Source organism: Oncorhynchus keta, chromosome 12 (assembly GCF_023373465.1).
Source record: "Oncorhynchus keta strain PuntledgeMale-10-30-2019 chromosome 12, Oket_V2, whole genome shotgun sequence".
Classification (NCBI taxonomy): domain Eukaryota; kingdom Metazoa; phylum Chordata; class Actinopteri; order Salmoniformes; family Salmonidae; genus Oncorhynchus; species Oncorhynchus keta.
In genome coordinates this window covers 37278469-37301655 of record NC_068432.1, presented here as the reverse complement: position 1 = coordinate 37301655, position 23187 = coordinate 37278469, and the positions used below count along the sequence as shown (strand labels likewise).

Here is a 23187-nt window from a genome sequence, read left to right as displayed (position 1 = left end):
CAGCAGCAGTCAGTGAGGCTACAGCAGCAGTCAGTGAGGCTACAGCAGCAGTCAGTGACACTTCAGCAGCAGTCAGTGAGCCTACAGCAGCAGTGAGCCTATAGCAGCAGTAAGTGAGGCTACAGCAGCAGTCGGTGAGGCTTCAGCAGCAGTCAGTGAGAGTATAGCAGCAGTCAGTGAGAGTATAGCAGCAGTCAGTGAGGCTACAGCAGCAGTCAGTGAGGCTACAGCAGCAGTCAGTGAGGCTACAGCAGCAGTCAGTGAGGCTACAGCAGCAGTCAGTGAGGCTACAGCAGCAGTCAGTGAGGCTACAGCAGCAGTCAGTGAGAGTACAGCAGCAGTCAGTGAGACTACAGCAGCAGTCAGTGAGACTACAGCAGCAGTCAGTGAGGCTACAGCAGCAGTCAGTGAGGCTACAGCAGCAGTCAGTGAGACTACAGCAGCAGTCAGTGATGCTACAGCAGCAGTCAGTGATGCTACAGCAGCAGTCAGTGAGACTACAGCAGCAGTCAGTGAGACTACAGCAGCAGTCAGTGAGACTACAGCAGCAGTCAGTGAGACTACAGCAGCAGTCAGTGAGGCTACAGCAGCAGTCAGTGAGGCTACAGCAGCAGTCAGTGAGGCTACAGCAGCAGTCAGTGAGGCTACAGCAGCAGTTAGTGAGGCTACAGCAGCAGTCAGTGAGGCTACAGCAGCCGTGAGCCTACAGCAGCAGTCAGTGAGCCTACAGCAGCAGTGAGCCTACAACAGCAGTCAGTGAGGCTACAGCAGCAGTCAGTGAGCCTACAGCAGCAGTGAGCCTACAACAGCAGTCAGCAAGGCTACAGCAGCAGTCAGTGAAGGCTACAACAGCAGTCAGTGAGGCTACAGCAGCAGTCAGTGACACTTCAGCAGCAGTCAGTGAGCCTACAGCAGCAGTGAGCCTATAGCAGCAGTAAGTGAGGCTTCAGCAGCAGTCAGTGAGAGTATAGCAGCAGTCAGTGAGGCTACAGCAGCAGTCAGTGAGGCTACAGCAGCAGTCAGTGAGGCTACAGCAGCAGTCAGTGAGGCTACAGCAGCAGTCAGTGAGGTTACAGCAGCAGTCAGTAAGGCTACAGCATTAGTCTGAGGCTACAGCAGCAGTCAGTGAGAGTACAGCAGCAGTCAGTGAGACTACAGCAGCAGTCAGTGAGACTACAGCAGCAGTCAGTGAGGCTACAGCAGCAATCAGTGAGGCTACAGCAGCAGTCAGTGAGAGTACAGCAGCAGTCAGTGAGGCTACAGCAGCAATCAGTGAGGCTACAGCAGCAGTCAGTGAGAGTACAGCAGCAGTCAGTGAGAGTACAGCAGCAGTCTGAGGCTACAGCAGCAGTCAGTGAGACTACAGCAGTAGTCAGTGAGACTACAGCAGCAGTCTGAGGCTACAGCAGCAGTCAGTGAGAGTATAGCAGCAGTCAGTGAGACTACAGCAGCAGTCTGAGGCTACAGCAGCAGTCAGTGAGAGTACAGCAGCAGTCAGTGAGAGTACAGCAGCAGTCAGTGAGGCTACAGCAGCAGTCAGTGAGAGTACAGCAGCAGTCAGTGAGGCTACAGCAGCAGTCAGTGAGGCTACAGCAGCAGTCAGTGAGGCTACAGCAGCAGTCAGTAAGGCTACAGCAGCAGTTAGTGAGGCTACAGCAGCAGTCAGTGAGGCTACAGCAGCAGTCAGTGACACTTCAGCAGCAGTCAGTGAGCCTACAGCAGCAGTGAGCCTACAGCAGCAGTCAGTGAGGCTACAGCAGCAGTCGGTGAGGCTACAGCAGCAGTCGGTGAGGCTACAGCAGCAGTCAGTGAGGCTACAGCAGCAGTCAGTGACACTTCAGCAGCAGTCAGTGAGCCTACAGCAGCAGTAAGTGAGGCTACATCAGCAGTCAGTGAGAGTACAGCTGCAGTCAGTGAGAGTACAGCAGCAGTCGGTGAGGCTTCAGCAGCAGTCAGTAAGGCTACAGCAGCAGTCAGTGAGGCTACAGCAGCAGTATGAGGCTACAGCAGCAGTATGAGGCTACAGCAGCAGTCAGTGAGGCTACAGCAGCAGTCAGTGAGGTTACAGCAGCAGTCAGTGAGGTTACAGCAGCAGTCAGTGAGGCTACAGCAGCAGTCAGTGAGGCTACAGCAGCAGTCAGTGAGAGTACAGCAGCAGTCAGTGAGAGTACAGCAGCAGTCAGTGAGAGTACAGCAGCAGTCAGTGAGGCTACAGCAGCAGTCAGTGACGCTACAGCAGCAGTCAGTGAGGCTACAGCAGCAGTCAGTGAGAGTACAGCAGCAGTCAGTGAGGCTACAGCAGCAGTCAGTGAGGCTACAGCAGCAGTCAGTGAGGCTACAGCAGCAGTATGAGGCTACATCAGCAGTCAGTGAGGCTACAGCAGCAGTCAGTGAGGCTACAGCAGCAGTCAGTGAGGCTACAGCAGCAGTCAGTGAGGCTACAGCAGCAGTCAGTGAGGCTACAGCAGCAGTCAGTGAGAGTACAGCAGCAGTCAGTGAGGCTACAGCAGCAGTCAGTGAGGCTACAGCAGCAGTCAGTGAGGCTACAGCAGCAGTCAGTGAGGCTACAGCAGCAGTCAGTGAGGCTACAGCAGCAGTCAGTGAGAGTACAGCAGCAGTCAGTGAGGCTACAGCAGCAGTCAGTGAGGCTACAGCAGCAGTCAGTGAGGCTACAGCAGCAGTCAGTGAGGCTACAGCAGCAGTTAGTGAGGCTACAGCAGCAGTCAGTGAGGCTACAGCAGCAGTCAGTGACACTTCAGCAGCAGTCAGTGAGCCTACAGCAGCAGTGAGCCTACAGCAGCAGTGAGCCTACAACAGCAGTCAGTGAGAGTACAGCAGCAGTCAGTGAGGCTACAGCAGCAGTCAGTGAGGCTACAGCAGCAGTCAGTGACACTTCAGCAGCAGTCAGTGAGCCTACAGCAGCAGTGAGCCTATAGCAGCAGTAAGTGAGGCTACAGCAGCAGTCGGTGAGGCTTCAGCAGCAGTCAGTGAGAGTATAGCAGCAGTCAGTGAGAGTATAGCAGCAGTCAGTGAGGCTACAGCAGCAGTCAGTAAGGCTACAGCAGCAGTCAGTGAGGCTACAGCAGCAGTCAGTGAGGCTACAGCAGCAGTCAGTGAGGCTACAGCAGCAGTCAGTGAGAGTACAGCAGCAGTCAGTGAGACTACAGCAGCAGTCAGTGAGACTACAGCAGCAGTCAGTGAGGCTACAGCAGCAGTCAGTGAGGCTACAGCAGCAGTTAGTGAGGCTACAGCAGCAGTCAGTGAGGCTACAGCAGCAGTCAGTGACACTTCAGCAGCAGTCAGTGAGCCTACAGCAGCAGTGAGCCTACAGCAGCAGTGAGCCTACAGCAGCAGTGAGCCTACAACAGCAGTCAGTGAGAGTACAGCAGCAGTCAGTGAGGCTACAGCAGCAGTCAGTGAGGCTACAGCAGCAGTCAGTGACACTTCAGCAGCAGTCAGTGAGCCTACAGCAGCAGTGAGCCTATAGCAGCAGTAAGTGAGGCTACAGCAGCAGTCGGTGAGGCTTCAGCAGCAGTCAGTGAGAGTATAGCAGCAGTCAGTGAGAGTATAGCAGCAGTCAGTGAGGCTACAGCAGCAGTCAGTGAGGCTACAGCAGCAGTCAGTGAGGCTACAGCAGCAGTCAGTGAGGCTACAGCAGCAGTCAGTGAGGCTACAGCAGCAGTCAGTGAGGCTACAGCAGCAGTCAGTGAGGCTACAGCAGCAGTCAGTGAGAGTACAGCAGCAGTCAGTGAGACTACAGCAGCAGTCAGTGAGACTACAGCAGCAGTCAGTGAGGCTACAGCAGCAGTCAGTGAGGCTACAGCAGCAGTCAGTGAGACTACAGCAGCAGTCAGTGAGACTACAGCAGCAGTCAGTGATGCTACAGCAGCAGTCAGTGATGCTACAGCAGCAGTCAGTGAGACTACAGCAGCAGTCAGTGAGACTACAGCAGCAGTCAGTGAGACTACAGCAGCAGTCAGTGAGACTACAGCAGCAGTCAGTGAGAGTACAGCAGCAGTCAGTGAGGCTACAGCAGCAGTCAGTGAGGCTACAGCAGCAGTCAGTGAGGCTACAGCAGCAGTTAGTGAGGCTACAGCAGCAGTCAGTGAGGCTACAGCAGCCGTGAGCCTACAGCAGCAGTCAGTGAGCCTACAGCAGCAGTGAGCCTACAACAGCAGTCAGTGAGGCTACAGCAGCAGTCAGTGAGCCTACAGCAGCAGTGAGCCTACAACAGCAGTCAGCAAGGCTACAGCAGCAGTCAGTGAAGGCTACAACAGCAGTCAGTGAGGCTACAGCAGCAGTCAGTGACACTTCAGCAGCAGTCAGTGAGCCTACAGCAGCAGTGAGCCTATAGCAGCAGTAAGTGAGGCTTCAGCAGCAGTCAGTGAGAGTATAGCAGCAGTCAGTGAGGCTACAGCAGCAGTCAGTGAGGCTACAGCAGCAGTCAGTGAGGCTACAGCAGCAGTCAGTGAGGCTACAGCAGCAGTCAGTGAGGTTACAGCAGCAGTCAGTAAGGCTACAGCATTAGTCTGAGGCTACAGCAGCAGTCAGTGAGAGTACAGCAGCAGTCAGTGAGACTACAGCAGCAGTCAGTGAGACTACAGCAGCAGTCAGTGAGGCTACAGCAGCAATCAGTGAGGCTACAGCAGCAGTCAGTGAGAGTACAGCAGCAGTCAGTGAGGCTACAGCAGCAATCAGTGAGGCTACAGCAGCAGTCAGTGAGAGTACAGCAGCAGTCAGTGGGCTACAGCAGCAGTCTGAGGCTACAGCAGCAGTCAGTGAGAGTACAGCAGCAGTCAGTGAGACTACAGCAGCAGTCTGAGGCTACAGCAGCAGTCTGTGAGAGTATAGCAGCAGTGTGAGGCTACATCAGCAGTCAGTGAGAGTATAGCAGCAGTCAGTGAGACTAGAGCAGCAGTCAGTGAGGCAACAGCAGCAGTCAGTGAGGCAACAGCAGCAGTCAGTGAGGCAACAGCAGCAGTCTGAGGCTACAGCAGCAGTCAGTGAGAGTACAGCAGCAGTCAGTGAGGCTACAGCAGCAGTCAGTGAGGCTACAGCAGCAGTCATGAGGCTACAGCAGCATGAGGCTACAGCAGCAATATGAGGCTACAGCAGCAGTCAGTGAGAGTACAGCAGCAGTCAGTGAGGCTACAGCAGCAATATGAGGCTACAGCAGCAATATGAGGCTACAGCAGCAATATGAGGCTTCAGCAGCAATATGAGGCTACAGCAGCAGTCAGTGAGGCTACAGCAGCAGTCAGTGAGGCTACAGCAGCAGTCAGTGAGGCTACAGCAGCAGTCAGTGAGGCTACAGCAGCAGTCAGTGAGGCTACAGCAGCAGTCAGTGAGACTACAGCAGCAGTCAGTGATGCTACAGCAGCAGTCAGTGAGACTACAGCAGCAGTCAGTGAGACTACAGCAGCAGTTAGTGAGACTACAGCAGCAGTCAGTGAGACTACAGCAGCAGTCAGTGAGACTACAGCAGCAGTCAGTGAGACAACAGCAGCAGTCAGTGAGAGTACAGCAGCAGTCAGTGAGGCTACAGCAGCAGTCAGTGAGGCTACAGCAGCAGTCAGTGAGGCTACAGCAGCAGTTAGTGAGGCTACAGCAGCAGTTAGTGAGGCTACAGCAGCAGTCAGTGAGGCTACAGCAGCCGTGAGCCTACAGCAGCAGTCAGTGAGCCTACAGCAGCAGTGAGCCTACAACAGCAGTCAGTGAGGCTACAGCAGCAGTCAGTGAGCCTACAGCAGCAGTGAGCCTACAACAGCAGTCAGCAAGGCTACAGCAGCAGTCAGTGAAGGCTACAACAGCAGTCAGTGAGGCTACAGCAGCAGTCAGTGACACTTCAGCAGCAGTCAGTGAGCCTACAGCAGCAGTGAGCCTATAGCAGCAGTAAGTGAGGCTTCAGCAGCAGTCAGTGAGGCTACAGCAGCAGTCAGTGAGGCTACAGCAGCAGTCAGTGAGGCTACAGCAGCAGTCAGTGAGGCTACAGCAGCAGTCAGTGAGGCTACAGCAGCAGTCAGTGAGGTTACAGCAGCAGTCAGTAAGGCTACAGCATTAGTCTGAGGCTACAGCAGCAGTCAGTGAGAGTACAGCAGCAGTCAGTGAGACTACAGCAGCAGTCAGTGAGACTACAGCAGCAGTCAGTGAGGCTACAGCAGCAATCAGTGAGGCTACAGCAGCAGTCAGTGAGAGTACAGCAGCAGTCAGTGAGGCTACAGCAGCAATCAGTGAGGCTACAGCAGCAGTCAGTGAGAGTACAGCAGCAGTCAGTGAGGCTACAGCAGCAGTCTGAGGCTACAGCAGCAGTCAGTGAGAGTACAGCAGCAGTCAGTGAGACTACAGCAGCAGTGTGAGGCTACATCAGCAGTCAGTGAGAGTATAGCAGCAGTCAGTGAGACTAGAGCAGCAGTCAGTGAGGCAACAGCAGCAGTCAGTGAGGCAACAGCAGCAGTCAGTGAGGCAACAGCAGCAGTCTGAGGCTACAGCAGCAGTCAGTGAGAGTACAGCAGCAGTCGGTGAGGCTACAGCAGCAGTCAGTGAGGCTACAGCAGCAATATGAGGCTACAGCAGCAATATGAGGCTACAGCAGCAATATGAGGCTACAGCAGCAGTCAGTGAGAGTACAGCAGCAGTCAGTGAGGCTACAGCAGCAATATGAGGCTACAGCAGCAATATGAGGCTACAGCAGCAATATGAGGCTTCAGCAGCAATATGAGGCTACAGCAGCAGTCAGTGAGGCTACAGCAGCAGTCAGTGAGGCTACAGCAGCAGTAAGTGAGGCTACAGCAGCAGTCAGTGAGACTACAGCAGCAGTCAGTGAGACTACAGCAGCAGTTAGTGAGACTACAGCAGCAGTCAGTGAGACTACAGCAGCAGTCAGTGAGACTACAGCAGCAGTCAGTGAGACTACAGCAGCAGTCAGTGAGGCTACAGCAGCAGTCAGTGAGGCTACAGCAGCAGTCAGTGAGGCTACAGCAGCAGTTAGTGAGGCTACAGCAGCAGTCAGTGAGGCTACAGCAGCAGTCAGTGAGGCTACAGCAGCAGTGAGCCTACAACAGCAGTCAGTGAGGCTACAGCAGCAGTCAGTGAGGCTACAGCAGCAGTGAGCCTACAACAGCAGTCAGTGAGGCTACAGCAGCAGTCAGTGAGCCTACAGCAGCAGTGAGCCTACAACAGCAGTCAGCGAGGCTACAGCAGCAGTCAGTGAGGCTACAACAGCAGTCAGTGAGGCTACAGCAGCAGTCAGTGACACTTCAGCAGCAGTCAGTGAGCCTACAGCAGCAGTGAGCCTATAGCAGCAGTAAGTGAGGCTACAGCAGCAGTCGGTGAGGCTTCAGCAGCAGTCAGTGAGAGTATAGCAGCAGTCAGTGAGGCTACAGCAGCAGTCAGTGAGGCTACAGCAGCAGTCAGTGAGGCTACAGCAGCAGTCAGTGAGGCTACAGCAGCAGTCAGTGAGGTTACAGCAGCAGTCAGTAAGGCTACAGCATTAGTCTGAGGCTACAGCAGCAGTCAGTGAGAGTACAGCAGCAGTCAGTGAGACTACAGCAGCAGTCAGTGAGACTACAGCAGCAGTCAGTGAGGCTACAGCAGCAATCAGTGAGGCTACAGCAGCAGTCAGTGAGAGTACAGCAGCAGTCAGTGAGGCTACAGCAGCAGTCTGAGGCTACAGCAGCAGTCAGTGAGAGTACAGCAGCAGTCAGTGAGACTACAGCAGCAGTCTGAGGCTACAGCAGCAGTCTGTGAGAGTATAGCAGCAGTGTGAGGCTACATCAGCAGTCAGTGAGAGTATAGCAGCAGTCAGTGAGACTACAGCAGCAGTCAGTGAGGCAACAGCAGCAGTCTGAGGCTACAGCAGCAGTCAGTGAGAGTACAGCAGTAGTGAGAGTACAGCAGCAGTCGGTGAGGCTACAGCAGCAGTCAGTGAGGCTACAGCAGCAGTCAGTGAGGCTACAGCAGCAATATGAGGCTACAGCAGCAATATGAGGCTACAGCAGCAATATGAGGCTACAGCAGCAGTCAGTGAGAGTACAGCAGCAGTCAGTGAGGCTACAGCAGCAATATGAGGCTACAGCAGCAATATGAGGCTACAGCAGCAATATGAGGCTTCAGCAGCAATATGAGGCTACAGCAGCAGTCAGTGAGGCTACAGCAGCAGTCAGTGAGGCTACAGCAGCAGTCAGTGAGGCTACAGCAGCAGTTAGTGAGGCTACATCAGCAGTCAGTGAGAGTATAGCAGCAGTCAGTGAGACTACAGCAGCAGTCAGTGAGGCAACAGCAGCAGTCAGTGAGGCAACAGCAGCAGTCTGAGGCTACAGCAGCAGTCAGTGAGAGTACAGCAGTAGTGAGAGTACAGCAGCAGTCGGTGAGGCTACAGCAGCAGTCAGTGAGGCTACAGCAGCAATATGAGGCTACAGCAGCAATATGAGGCTACAGCAGCAATATGAGGCTACAGCAGCAATATGAGGCTACAGCAGCAGTCAGTGAGAGTACAGCAGCAGTCAGTGAGGCTACAGCAGCAATATGAGGCTACAGCAGCAATATGAGGCTTCAGCAGCAATATGAGGCTACAGCAGCAGTCAGTGAGGCTACAGCAGCAGTCAGTGAGGCTACAGCAGCAGTCAGTGAGGCTACAGCAGCAGTCAGTGAGGCTACAGCAGCAGTCAGTGAGGCTACAGCAGCAGTTAGTGAGAGTACAGCAGCAGTTAGTGAGTGTACAGCAGCAGTCAGTGAGGCCACAGCAGCAGTCAGTGAGGCTACAGCAGCAGTTAGTGAGGCTACAGCAGCAGTTAGTGAGAGTACAGCAGCAGTTAGTGAGAGTACAGCAGCAGTCAGTGAGAGTACAGCAGCAGTCAGTGAGAGTACAGCAGCAGTCAGTGAGAGTACAGCAGCAGTCAGTGAGAGTACAGCAGCAGTCAGTGAGGCTACAGCAGCAGTCAGTGAGAGTACAGCAGTAGTCAGTGAGTCATGAGCCCTCAAAATGCTCCTCCGTCTCCTGGAGGGGAAAAGAGGGGGGTTCTGTAGCAATCTGAAAAAGGGGTGGAGGACAGCTCCAATTCTCACACAGACAATTTACCTCTACCTACATGTTCAAATTACCTTGACTAACCTGTACCCCCGCACATTGACTCGGTACCGGTACCCCCTGTATATAGCCTCGTTATTGTTATTTTATTGTGTTACTTTTTATTTTATATCTTTAGTTTATTTCGTAAATATTTTCGTAACTATTTTTTAAACTGCATTGTTGGTTAAGGGCTTGTAAGTCAGCATTTCACGGTAAGGTTGTATTCGGAGCATGTGACAATAACTGTGAGTTTTAGAATTGATTATTCTATTAGTTTTTAAATCAATCCACGATTGTGCACTCCAATACATGTCAGACATGCTTTTAAGTTATGTACCCAGTAGGTCCCTCAGGTCCTCTGACACAGGCCTTTTAACTAGTCCAAAGCCTAGGACCAAGAGGCATGGAGAGGCAGCCTTTAGTTACTACGCCCCACAGCTCTGGAACAGCCTGCCAGAGGACCTGAGAGGACCTGAAAATGTGGACATATTTAAAAGATATCTTAAAACACACCTTTTTAGCTTTGCCTTTCCTTAGGGTGCTTTTTAGCTTTGCCTTTCCTTAGGGTGCTTTTTAGCTTTGCCTTTCCTTAGGGTGCTTTTTAGTCGTGCAGTTTTTATTGTTATTCCTTCGTTTTTTATCCTCTTATGTTTGTTGTGTAGTAAATATTTCAGATTTTTGTTGCATTCCATCTGAAATGTGCTGTATAAATAAAGCTAGATTTTTAATTATAATAAAGAAATAGCTAAAGCAACACAATATGGAGAAAAGTATCAACTAGATAGAATACTTTGAGCTTTTCCCACTGTCAGAAGGGTGTGATCGGAACCTCCAGGGTGGGTTTACATACTAATAAGAGTGTTGGACACAGAGCTATACTCAACCCGTTGTACGACAGATCTGTGTTATAGTGCAATTGTAAGGTCATTTCTGATTGAGCCGACATATGCAGAGTTTACCGTGAATGCGGTCTCAGCGAATACGGGAACAATGCCTATAAATTAAAATTGCGCTATAGCGCAGATCTTCCGCGGTACTGATTGAATCTAGGCCTGACAGGAACAGATGTGAATAATGCCTGAGATGGGGCATTGTGACGGTCCAGACTTTTATACAAAAGGAGGATGTCATCAGGGCTGTAAATGCAGTCTACTGTCAGGCTAGTAGAGATAAATCCTTATCTAATAGCCATTATCTAACACAACTTTCCATGCCTGGGGTAACCTAAGCAGCTACCCATATCAACATCCATCTAATGCTCTACAACTTCTATAAATAACAAGCTAGTTTTGCAGAGAACAAATTATTTCCACCTGCTTTACAGCACCAAAAGTGGTGTGTGTGTGTGTTGAAATCAGAGCCTAGACATTCTTTGTTTGGCAGAAGCCCCTCTGTCATCATAATTGATTACCTCTATCATCCTAATTGATTATTGATCAATTGATCAAGGGCCCTTGTGCTCTCCGGCGGGTTGAAATAAAAAGTAATCATCACCACAGCCATTCAATGCCATATTTATGGATAAGGGAACAGGCGAGGCATTCACAATTTATTGAAGTGGGTGAAAAGCAATTGGCAAACAAACACAAATCTGTTCGAATTACAAAAACAAGTTGGAAAACAGGAAGCACAAAGGACATGTATCCTTCCTTATCCCTTTCTAAATTTAAAACATTCAGGCAACGCTTATTAACTTCTCTGTCATTGAGGGAGGAGTCTCCTTTTTACCTTATTAACAAGAGTTATTTGAGAAACTCTTAGGCTACGTTTACATAGGCATTCCAATTCTGATGTTTTCACTAATTGGTCTACGGACCAGTCAGATCAGCTCTGAAAATAATTTGATGTGAAAAGATCTGATGCCATTGGTCCAAAGACCAATTAGTGGAAAAAATATCAGAATTGGGCTGCCTGTCTAAACACAGCCTTAGTGACCTGCGATAAAGGGGCAACTTCACTCCTGTCTGTACCGTGTACTTAGACTGAAAGATCAAGTACTAATAGATATTGTAAAGGTAATCATTTCGAAATGTATTCCAATGAGTAGTATGAAGATGTAGTGCATAATCCTAAATCATTTAGGCTGCGTTTACACAGGCAGCTCAATACTGATATTTTGCCACTAATTGGTCTTTCTTTTTTTCTCCATTGGAGACAAGAACAGAATTGGGCAGCATGAGTAAACAAAAACTGTAAAAAATATCAAAAAATCCTGTTGTTTTTACAGTAACTTACTGGCAGCTAGTTACCTGTATGTTAATGTAAAACTAAAAAAGTACAGTATGTACTGTTAAACCAAAGTTTATTTGGAATTTATGGTAACACATTGTACTTTTCTTTTTACAGTAACTTACTGCCAGGTAAAAAAACAAACATGTTTACAGTTCAGCATCAGAGGAGCCTTAAGTGCAGAAATGTATGATAAGAACATCAAGTACAGCACTTTGGTGGGTTTGGGTTATGTACAGTATGCCATCCATATCTGGAGCTATCCTGCATATCACAGCTCTGATGTAATTGTACATCAACCACAGTAATCATTCTATGGAAGTACACTATGTGTAAGATACAGTGCCTTGCGAAAGTATTCGGCCCCCTTGAACTTTGTGACCTTTTGCCACATTTCAGGCTTCAAACATAAAGATATAAAACTGTATTTTTTTGTGAAGAATCAACAACAAGTGGGACACAATCATGAAGTGGAACGACATTTATTGGATATTTCAAACTTTAACAAATCAAAAACTGAAAAATTGGGCGTGCAAAATTATTCAGCCCCTTTACTTTCAGTGCAGCAAACTCTCTCCAGAAGTTCAGTGAGGATCTCTGAATGATCCAATGTTGACCTAAATGACTAATGATGATAAATACAATGCACCTGTGTGTAATCAAGTCTCCGTATAAATGCACCTGCACTGTGATAGTCTCAGAGGTCCGTTAAAAGCGCAGAGAGCATCATGAAGAACAAGGAACACACCAGGCAGGTCCGATATACTGTTGTGAAGAAGTTTAAAGCCGGATTTGGATACAAAAAGATTTCCCAAGCTTTAAACATCCCAAGGAGCACTGTGCAAGCGATAATATTGAAATGGAAGGAGTATCAGATCACTGCAAATCTACCAAGACCTGGCTGTCCCTCTAAACTTTCAGCTCATACAAGGAGAAGACAGATCAGAGATGCAGCCAAGAGGCCCATGATCACTCTGGATGAACTGCAGAGATCTACAGCTGAGGTGGGACACTCTGTCCATAGGACAACAATCAGTCGTATATTGCATAAATCTGGCCTTTATGGAAGAGTGGCAAGAAGAAAGCCATTTCTTAAAGATATCCATAAAAAGTGTTGTTTAAAGTTTGCCACAAGCCACCTGGGAGACACACCAAACATGTTGAAGAAGGTGCTCTGTCAGATGAAACCAAAATTGAACTTTTTGGCAACAATGCAAAACGTTATGTTTGGCGTAAAAGCAACACAGCTCATCACCCTGAACACACCATCCCCACTGTCAAACATGGTGGTGGCAGCATCATGGTTTGGGCCTGCTTTTCTTCAGCAGGGACAGGGAAGATGGTTCAAATTGATGGGAAGATGGATGGAGCCAAATACAGGACCATTCTGGAAGAAAACCTGATGGAGTCTGCAAAAGACCTGAGACTGGGATGGAGATTTGTCTTCCAACAAGACAATGATCCAAAACATAAAGCAAAATCTACAATGGAATGGTTAAAAAATAAACATATCCAGGTGTTAGAATGGCCAAGTCAAAGTCCAGACCTGAATCCAATCGAGAATCTGTGGAAAGAACTGAAAACTGCTGTTCACAAATGCTCTCCATAACAACCTCACTGAGCTTGAGCTGTTTTGCAAGGAGGAATGGGAAACAATTTCAGTCTCTCGATGTGCAAAACTGATAGAGACATACCCCAAGCGACTTACAGCTGTAATCGCAGCAAAAAGTGGCGCTTCAAAGTATTAACTTAAGGGGGCTGAATAATTTTGCACGCCCAATTTTTCAGTTTTTGATTTGTTAAAAAAGTTTGAAATATCCAATAAATGTCGTTCCACTTCATGATTGTGTCCCACTTGTTGTTGATTCTTCACAAAAAATACAGTTTTATATCTTTATGTTTGAAGCCTGAAATGTGGCAAAAGGTTGCAAAGTTCAAGGGGGGCGAATACTTTCGCAAGGCACTGTATGTCACATTCCATGTAATTGTGACAATCCTGTGTGTTCAACCCACTAACATACTCAGTTATTTATCATTGGATGCATCTGCTGCATTGTTCCTTGTAACATTGCAGTTGTACAACCGTAAAGTTGCTTGTACTGAAGAGTTCAGATTTCCGAGGCTGTTGAAAAGACATGATTTGTAGAGGACAACAGTGGAAGTGAAGGGCTGAAATAGTGCAGTTGTTACACTTATCAGGCTACAATGAGATCATACAGCACTTGATTTAAACGTAATACAGTACAATAAACAGCACCACAGACACATCGGAGCCATACTTATCTAGGACACACTGTACTAAAATCTTGAGTGATTGTATCAGATGCCTGTTTAAATTTTGGGGGGAGATGTGTTAGAAAAGGTACTAACGAGGCTAGCAAAGTCTTCGCCCCTCTATACATGAACTCTCAGCCAGTTTTGGGCAAGTCCAGGGGTCAAATATCCCCTCCCCTTCTGAAATTTTAAAGATGTGGGCACCTGCGAAATCGTGATTTGTCCAAATGATCAGTGACATAAAATCTGCATACCGGTACAAAGTTTCTCGTTAGTCGTCAGATCCCACAGTCTGTGGACAGATGCTACTACCATTTACTGTATGTTATGAGCATCTGTCATCGAGAGATTAGAGTTCTTACTTATGCATAATGAATTTCACAATGCAATACAATACATACTGTACTGCGCAGGTATAGTAAGTAGGTGGATGAAGTGGATTGAATGAGGCTGAGCAACTTGCTCAACGTCCAAAGAGCCTCACATGCTGCCATACCAACACTGAAATGGTTGGATGTTTCACCCCCCCCAAAAAAAAAAAAAATCAAGAAACAATACCTGATACAGCTTACACTATAATGATATTACAAAAGCATGGAAGAAGAACACTGCAATATAACTTTTAAACCCTTCAAGAATCAAGACAAATCTGTCAGGTTTCAACACAAAAAGAGCTGGCACAAAACAAAGGTGTAACAGGTCATCTGCAGAGACCATATATTCTTGCAGACCATAGAGTTTGAACAGGAGGACAGCATGAGGAAAGTGCATTAGTCACATGGGTATGTTCTGTCCTTAGAGAGACTACCCAGAGCTCTGATACCACATCACCCTTCAAGTACTGGATTATTGCTCAATGAGTATAATTGTTGAAGCAACAAAAGGTGGGTTTCATTATTTTAAAAGTCAATTCGGTTCATAAAGTCATATTGAGTTAAAAAAGACTCCCAAAGGAATATGGTGTAAATGAGGACAAAAACCCACAATTGGGTAAAATTGGCATTCACAGATTGTAGACACTACAAAGGGCCTAGGTTATCACACACAATATTGAATTCATACAAAAACCACCAAATAGGGTTGTTAAAAAATACAACCGCCAACCTTTGTTTTAATTTATAAATGTATCTTGAAAAGTCTTGCTCATATTTGAAAATATTACTTTTATAATTTGAAGTGTCGCTAAAGCGTTTAGCAGTGTTCTTTTTTGGTTGATTTTGGAAGTTGCATGCAGAGATCTAAAAAATTATTTTGATTATATCACGAACACCATTAGCCTGGCTAACGCGACTCACATGGTACACAGCCGAAAGAGAGCTGTGACACAATGGTCTGGAAAGGAGTCTGTTCGTAAATGCAGTATTTGCGCTGAAATGGGTTGAGCTTTGATTGGTTCCCTCAAAAATGGCTTCTTTCCTGGGGGGTTGGGACCTCACGTTGTTTGGATTTGAAAATCCAACAGTTGTATTGGAAGGGACGGCGCTCAGGGGCTGTGAGTGGTCATGCCGACAACATCAAAATAGCCTTTTCACACTGTGAAGTCAGGAGGACTTTGAGTTAGGTGTTAGCCAGACTAGAAAACTAAAAAAACATTACAAAACAAACACTGCTAGTTCAAAGGTAGGATGGCAGTCGAATCTATTGACTGCCATCCTACCTTTGTCTTCATAGCTCCCTGCTGACAACATTTGTAGACAGATGAAGAATGTATTTTATTTTTATCATTATCTTTGCTTTTGATGGGCGCACGTGCGCTGTAGTGTGATAGATCAGATAGGTTAGGAGACCAAGGATATAGTTTCCATGTGTCTCCTCTCCAGCATGGTCAGTAAACAGATAGGCTGTTCCATTTCAGACACTTAATTTGGCTTCTGTTGGCATCTTGCACATCATCAGAATCTGCTTCAAGGCTTTCTGAACATCCTCATCCATCTGACCCTGTAAGGAATAAAGTAATGGTGACATAACATTAAAACCACACCTGCAACGTTTAATATGAGATCATATACAGAGTACACAGTATGCATAAGAACATACCTGGACGGCGTATAGGAGATGCATCCTGTAGACGGACACTATCTCATGGTGCTGCCTCTTTGACTCCTATAGTAAAGAGATGCAGATACAGGTTAGTGTGTTATTTTTACACATAGCAGACGCTCTTATCCAGAGTGCCTTACAGGATCGATTAGGGTTAGGTGCCTTGCTCAAGGGCACATTGGCAGATTTATCGCCTAGCCGACTCGAACGAGCGACCTTTAGATTACTAGCCCAACTCTCCTAACCACTCTAGGCTACCTGCCACCGAATTAGCTAGTGAAATATTCACCAGCTATAAAACCATGTTGAAATTGCTCAGAATTATGAAAGATAACCATCAAAAATGAAGACTGCATATTCAGACAAACCTCCAGCAGTGACATAGAAAAAACACATAATCTTCAGTAGACTTTCTAGATCAGCATCTACATTGTCTTTAGTCATAGCTATCTAAGTACTTCCAAAGAAACAGGGTGGTCAATAACTAAGAAGCCGTGTGTACTGCAGCCTGTGAGAAGCAGCCACAGATGGGGAGATACAGCCCGCTGGGCACAGACATCAGTTCAACGTCTATTTTAAATGTACATTTAGTTGAGTTGTCAACTAATGTAAATTCAATGTGAAATCAACAAAACATGTCACCATGTAATTGGATTTAGGTTAAAAGATGAAATTCCCTTATGTTGATGACTTTTTGCAAATCCAATCAGTTTTCCACGTTGATTCAACCAGTTTTTGGCCAGTGGGAGTATGATCCAGTTTGGCCCAGTCCACACATGCCTGTGACTCATTATGTCTTAGACCCGAGGAGGCTGCCCTGTATCAGGACATTAGATGTCTTGGCTCTAAAAAACTAAAGGTATTGGCTAATCATGACAGTACAGAGATTCACAGTAACTCACCCAACTGTTAGCTTCCAACTGTCTGACAGATGTTCCAGGAAAGTATTTTGTTTTAGGAATTTGTGTGAAATGGTAAATCCTGTCTTCTGTCTCTGATGCTATCTGAGTGAGGTTGAATGCAGTATACGGATTGTTGGTTGAATAAGTTATATTATATATAGTTTGAATGAGTATGACTTACCCCTAGCTGGTACTGCAGCTGCTTGACTTGCTGCTGTAGGTTGTCCAGCTGCTGCTGCTGCAGGGTCTGCTGTCTCTTGGCTGAGCCTGCACTGTAAGACAGCTGGGATAGGCTGTTTAAGGCATCCTTTAACTTCCCCACCTCTCTCGACAGGTCATCAATCTGAGACACAAACATGGGGATCAATAAAAGTGCTTGGACAAAACTGGTTTTCTATCATAACCAAAGACAAAACAACGACGAGACGGCCTACAGGGAGGAGGTGAGGGCCCTCGGAGTGTGGTGTCAGGAAAATAACCTCACACTCAACGTCAACAAAACTAAGGAGATGATTGTGGACTTCAGGAAACAGCAGAGGGAACACCCCCTTATCCACATCGATGGAACAGTAGTGGAGAGGGTAGCAAGTTTTAAGTTCCTCGGCATACACATCAAAGACAAACTGAATTGGTCCACTCACACTGACAGCGTCGTGAAGAAGGCGCAGCAGCGCCTCTTCAACCTCAGGAGGCTGAAGAAATTCGGCTTGTCACCAAAAGCACTCACAAACTTCTACAGATGCACAATCGAGAGCATCCTGGCGGGCTGTATCACCGCCTGGTACGGCAGGGTAGTGAGGTCTGCACAACGCATCACCGGGGGCAAACTACCTGCCCTCCAGGACACCTACACCACCCAATGTTACAGGAAGGCCATAAAGATCATCAAGGACATCAACCACCCGAACCACTGCCTGTTCACCCCGCTATCATCCAGAAGGCGAGGTCAGTACAGGTGCATCAAAGCTGGGACCAAGAGACTGAAAAACAGCTTCTATCTCAAGGCCATCAGACTGTTAAACAGCCACCACTAACATTGAGTGGCTGCTGCCAACACACTGACACTGACACTGACTCAACTCCAGCCACTTTAATAATGGGAATTGATGGGAAATGATGTAAATATATCACTAGCCACTTTAAACAATGCTACCTTATATAATGTTACTTACCCTACATTATTCATCTCATATGCATACGTATATACTGTACTCTACATCATCGACTGCATCCTTATGTAATACATGTATCACTAGCCACTTTAACTATGCCACTTGTTTACTTTGTCTACATACTCATCTCATATGTATATACTGTACTCGATACCATCTACTGTATGCTGCTCTGTACCATCACTCATTCATATATCCTTATGTACATATTCTTTATCCCCTTACACTGTATAAGACAGTAGTTTTGGAATTGTTAGTTAGATTACTTGTTTGTTATCACTGCATTGTCGGAACTAGAAGCACAAGCATTTCGCTACACTCGCATTAACATCTGCTAACCATGTGTATGTGACAAATAAATTTGATTTGATTTGATTTTAACTAAATGTCATAAGAATTTCTCATTTCAATTTCTCAAGCAAGAATTGTCTGAGTAGGGACGGGTAAATTGAAAACGGTCTATTATTGGCATAGGGGTTTGGAACTCTCTTAATGGTCTATTAACTCATTTAACACCTGGTGATGTCACCAGGCAGGCCAAAACTCCATCCCACCAACATATAGACTGAAATTTCAGGTGGTCTTTTCAAACAGCTCTTGCACTAAAAGGGCAAAATCATAATTTTAAGAATTTCAAAGTATTATTCCAATCATAGTGTGTAAATATATATACAACACAGGAAATTCACATGTTTGACTGCACTGGGCCTTTAAGTGTTTCCTTTGCCAAACCAGGGAATTTGCTAGCTATTCATTACCATTGAACATTGTATAAAGCACTCTACCAACAGCAGTAAATAACAAACCTTCTTATTCTTCTCTCTCTCTGAGCTGACATGTTCCTCCACCAGTTTCTTCAGCTGAACAATTGCATCCTGGGCTTCTCTGAGCTTGGTGCTCAGAGTGTGGTTCTCCTTCTCCCTGCTGATGGCCAGCTCCTGCAGGGCCTCCCTCTCACTCCTCCCCTCCCTCAGTTCTTGCCACGCTGCAGCCGCCTCCAGAGCCATCTCATCCTGCTTCCTCAGGGCCCCCTGGAGGAGCTGCGTCAGGTTGCCCTCCTCCTTCTCCAGGCCCTCTCTCATCTGCTCGTGCTCCAGGCGTGATATAGAGTCATCCGGTGTGTGGTCCTTCTCCATGGTCAGTCTGTTCTGTAGGGTGTCCACCTGCAAGGTCCTCTGGGACAGCTGTTGTCTTAGAGCATCTGCCTGGGCCTCCAAGTCCTTGATGGCGCTGCCTAGAGAGGACACCATCTGGGTGTGGTCAGATAACGCCACTGATTCCTGAGCCTCAGCCTCCTGCTTCAGGAGGGCAATCTCCTCCAGAGAGGCTGAGTACTTGCTCTGTGTGTCGGCTAGCGAGGCCTGCAGCTCCTCTACTCTGCTTCTCAGCATGGCCTGCTCCTTGTCTGGGGAGGCTACAGGGCTGCCAGGCTTAGACTTGACAGCCCGGATCTCCTCCAGATGGTTCCTGGTGGAGCTCAGTTCACTCTTGGCCTCACTGTAGGACTTGGATAGTTCCAGCAGGCGGCGCTGCAGCCCATCGATCACGCTCCCCAGCTCGCCTTTCATCTCCTCAAAGTCATTAGCTGCAGCCTCCACGGGGACCGTCCCCCTCAGAGCCTCCTGCAGCATCCTGATCTCCTCCTGCGCCTCCTTGTACCGGTCCACCAGCAGGCTCTTCTCCCGATCACCACTGTCGTCTGCTGCCTTCAGCCTGGCCTCCTGCTCTCTGATCCGGCCTACATCACTCTCCCTCTGCTGCTCTGACTGGGCCAGCTGGGACCTCAGCTCTTTCACTTCCTGCTCCAGAGAGCTTCTCAGTCTCTGGAGCTCTTGCTCTGTCGTTTCAATTCCTCCACCATCTCCTCTTTCAATATGTGCCATGAGGGCCAGCACCTCCTCTCTGGCCTGCTGATGTTTCTCCTGTGTCTCCGTCAGCTTGGCCTGGAGCTCTGCTAGACTCTCCAGCAGCACCTCCCCCTCCCTCCCTGTCACCTCCCCCTGCTCAGGTTTGAGCCTGGCATGGAGCGTGCGGTTCTCCTTCTGCGTCTCCTGCAGTTTGGAGTGGATTCTCCCTAGGGTCTCCCTCAGCAGTCGGATCTCATCCTCGCCTCCCTCCTTCCCTCGCTCCCCACTCTCTTCCTCCTCTTGTCTCACGGAGGAGCTACTGAGCTCCAGGGCAGACCCCTCAGACATGTCCTCCTCCTCCGTCCCCTGGGGCTGGAGCAGGGACTCGCTGGGGGACTTGTGGGTGATGTGGTAGGAGGCATTAGAGTTCATACTGTTGGGGCTGGACGAGTCCTCTTGGCTAACCTCACCTCCCTGGGGAGACGGACGCTTCTACAGAGAGATGTAGATAGAAGGAAATATGAGACGGGGAAAGATAATCAACTAAATCTCGTTTACTTATTTAGGATCTTATTAAGTGGATCTTTCTTAGGTAGAAGGCGTAATTACAGTAAACACCACACAGGGATATCACCATATTTCACCATATTGGGATATCTTTGTCCCTGGAATGACAAGTTATATTGAGTATCTGGCTTACCTTGAGTATTTGGGCTAACTGCTGGTTCTCCAGAGACAGAGCTGTAATCTTGGCATGTAGGGCCACTACCAGAGCTGAGTCTGCCTTCCCACAGTCCTCTGCCTGTATCAACACAATTATACAGTTAACATACAATGGGTTGGACCACCAGGGAATATTATGTTAGGAGTTTGGGACATCTCATGAAACTTACATCACACTTCCATTAGCAATATCTGAGGTACATGTAGTAATATTAGTCAACATTTCAGACTGTGTTAAGTAAAGTAGTGCAGCGGGTGGTTAACTTGTACTGTAACTGACTAGATTACAGTGTGGGTTTTTGAGCTGCTGTGCTGTGTAAATGGATTCCAGAGAGAGAGAAATGGGGCCGAGAAAGCTAGTGGACTGGGATCAAGGCAGCGCAGGCCAGTGATATTAAAGGCCTGTGCTGTAGATGTAACTCGCCTTGGGCTCCTGCCCCGGCTCCGTCTCAGTCTGGTTTATAGTCACAGTCTGGTCCACAATCTGCTTCAGATTCTCAATAGTCTCCAGCAGCATGCACTTCTCCTCATGTAGCTTCTCCACATCCTCCCTCTGAGACATGCCATGCAACTCCCCTTCCTGACAGAAAGAGATAGGAGAGGGAAAGAGGAGGGGAAGAGGGAGATAGAGAGCGAGAAAAAAAGTTATTCAGGGAGGGAGGGAGAGCGAGCGAGAAGGTTATTCAGGGAGGGAGGGAGAAAGATATGCAGAGAGCGAACGAGAGAGAGAGAGCAAAACCAACATAAACAAAGGTTGGTGATACAGAAAATAAAACATGATAAAAAAAAAAATAATTCACCTTTATTTAACCAGGTAGGCTAGTTGAGAACAAGTTCTCATTTGCAACTGCGACCTGGCCAATGATTGATAAGAAATGTTCTTGATTGTAAATGCATGTACCTTATAATTAAATGTTTTAAATCCACAACTTTTACTGGAGACTGGAGTTTCATTTGGTGTCATGTACGCGGGAGAGTTGGGACTAGACATCTAGAAAGTTTGGAAACATGAATTACATTTCTTATTGTTTACTCCTGCATTCTGCACCATAGACACAGTAATTACTATCTATTCACAGACAGAAAAACAACACTAATGCAGCACTGAATTAAAGAGTCCTTGAATAAAAGCAGCAAGGTGAGGCTCCGAAAAAAACAAACACGGGAATTCAAACAGAACCTGACAACGTAAACACATATTATAACGTTTAAGAACTTCATTAAGCGTAAAATTGTACCTGACACAAGCAGGGCTGAGGACCATTCAAGAGGGAGGGAGGGACACAGACACAGACAGACATGCCTTTACCTGCACAGGGCTAATGGGAGGTGGAGGTGCTTTTCGTTTTTTGGGAGTTGTGCTTCGATCGCCACCTAACCTAGCCACTTGATCATGCTGAGGTGTGAGTGAAGGAGTGGGAATAAAGAGAAGAACAAAAACAGAAGAACGATCCAGCAGTTTTTAGTTAGGTTAGTTAGTGAAAGAGAAGAATCATCAAACATTTGGAGAATTTGTGATCAAAGAGAAGGTATTTATCGAGGAGTAACAAGGCCCTGATGTTTAGCTAAGGTGTTATATTCGTGCTCATACATGCTGCTTGAGGTGCATTTCAAAATGAGTCATTACGTAAAAAGAAACATAAGGTTTAAACTAAGCTATCCTCTCATTCAAGATAAGGTTGTCAATGATGACACTACAGTGGAAAGAGGTTGGTTTGACTGTTTAATGTGTACTATTCGTTCTGATTAGACTAATAGGTGTAATTTATCACGTTGATAACAAGTTAAATGTGTGTAGGTTCAATGATTAGGAAAAACCGGATGCAGTTGTGAAGCTTGGAAGAAGATAGAAAGACTGCACAAGCTGACCTAACTTACCTGAGGAGATTTGGGGGACTTTGGGGTGTCTGTGTATAGGGAGGAGAGAGGGGAAGAACAACATTCAAGACACAGCCTGAAGATGGCAGTGTTGGATAAATTCTGCCTGACAGGCCAACTGAAATGTTGTATTTCAAAGCATGACCACAAGGAGGTCAGTGATGTATCTGGGTCGATTATGGAGGAAAGGAAAGAAAAGCCTGAAGTTCTTCTAGTCAAAGCATCTCTCTTTTTATAACTTTACAGAGTGAACAATAGAACAATGCTTCATGTTACAACCATTTACATGCATCCGAAAGCATGAATTTCATAACTTTCAGTCACCTCAAATGGATTTGAAGGGAAATTAAGTCTGAAGGAGTATGCTCGAGTGTCTGGTTAATTGCCTCATAGTAAGCTCGATCAGTACTAAAGACAGTTCCTATCTCACCGCTGTCTGAGTGTGCACTGTGCAACTTGGTAGTGAGGACGGCCCTGATCTCACTGCTGCCAGACAGCTTGGCGTAGTGCAGAACGTCATGACCCAAAGAGTCCACAGCCTGAAGAACAGCTCCTCTCTGGACCAGAACCTCCACTACAGACATACTGCTGCTCTCACTGGCCAGCATCACTGCTGTCCTGTATCAAACAGTCAGAAATACTATAATCATCATCATCACAATTACTCATTATTAACATATTCTTCATCATCCTCATCACCATCATTACCATCAACCACAACATCACCATCTGGGTATTATGATGTAATGTGCTTGAAGACGCCCCTGTAATGATTAAATTAAGTTATGAAGTAGAATGCACGTGATATCTGACAAATGACTCCTTCCCTACCTGCCGTTCTTATCACACGCGTTGACGTCAGCTCCCCAGTCCAGGAGGCTGCTACAAACATCAGCATGGGCGTGTCTGGCGGACAGCAGCAGGGGGCTGAGGCCATCCTGCAGGACACACACACATCATAGTTCACTACCAGTATATTGCATACAGTGTGTACAGATGCCTTGATCATAGTAACACTGAACAGAAGTTTGCATACTGTACTGACATACTGAAGT

At 47.2% G+C, this 23187-nt stretch overlaps 1 protein-coding gene and 1 long non-coding RNA gene across 3 annotated transcripts in view; both read right to left on the bottom strand.

Annotated features, from left to right (window-relative positions):
- Positions 1-10603: 10603 nt before the first annotated feature.
- Positions 10604-14094, bottom strand: LOC127906352 (uncharacterized). Its single transcript, XR_008060954.1, has 2 exons — positions 11978-14094; positions 10604-11945 (listed from the first exon to the last, which is right to left on the bottom strand). It is a non-coding gene; the product is annotated as an uncharacterized LOC127906352 (long non-coding RNA).
- Positions 14095-14098: 4 nt separating this feature from the next.
- The window catches only part of LOC118391446 (ankycorbin-like), a 64622-nt gene continuing 55533 nt past the window's right edge, over positions 14099-23187 (bottom strand). For both annotated transcript variants that reach the window (XM_052458165.1, XM_052458166.1), the window contains exons 8-17: positions 22964-23070; positions 22563-22750; positions 22133-22161; positions 21156-21245; positions 20675-20834; positions 20232-20329; positions 18491-20023; positions 16694-16855; positions 15608-15673; positions 14099-15508 (exon numbers count right to left, since the gene is read on the bottom strand). In XM_052458165.1, the coding sequence (XP_052314125.1) occupies positions 15422-15508; positions 15608-15673; positions 16694-16855; positions 18491-20023; positions 20232-20329; positions 20675-20834; positions 21156-21245; positions 22133-22161; positions 22563-22750; positions 22964-23070 (2520 nt within the window). In that variant the 3' untranslated portion in view covers positions 14099-15421. The remainder of the gene's footprint in view (positions 15509-15607; positions 15674-16693; positions 16856-18490; positions 20024-20231; positions 20330-20674; positions 20835-21155; positions 21246-22132; positions 22162-22562; positions 22751-22963; positions 23071-23187) is intronic.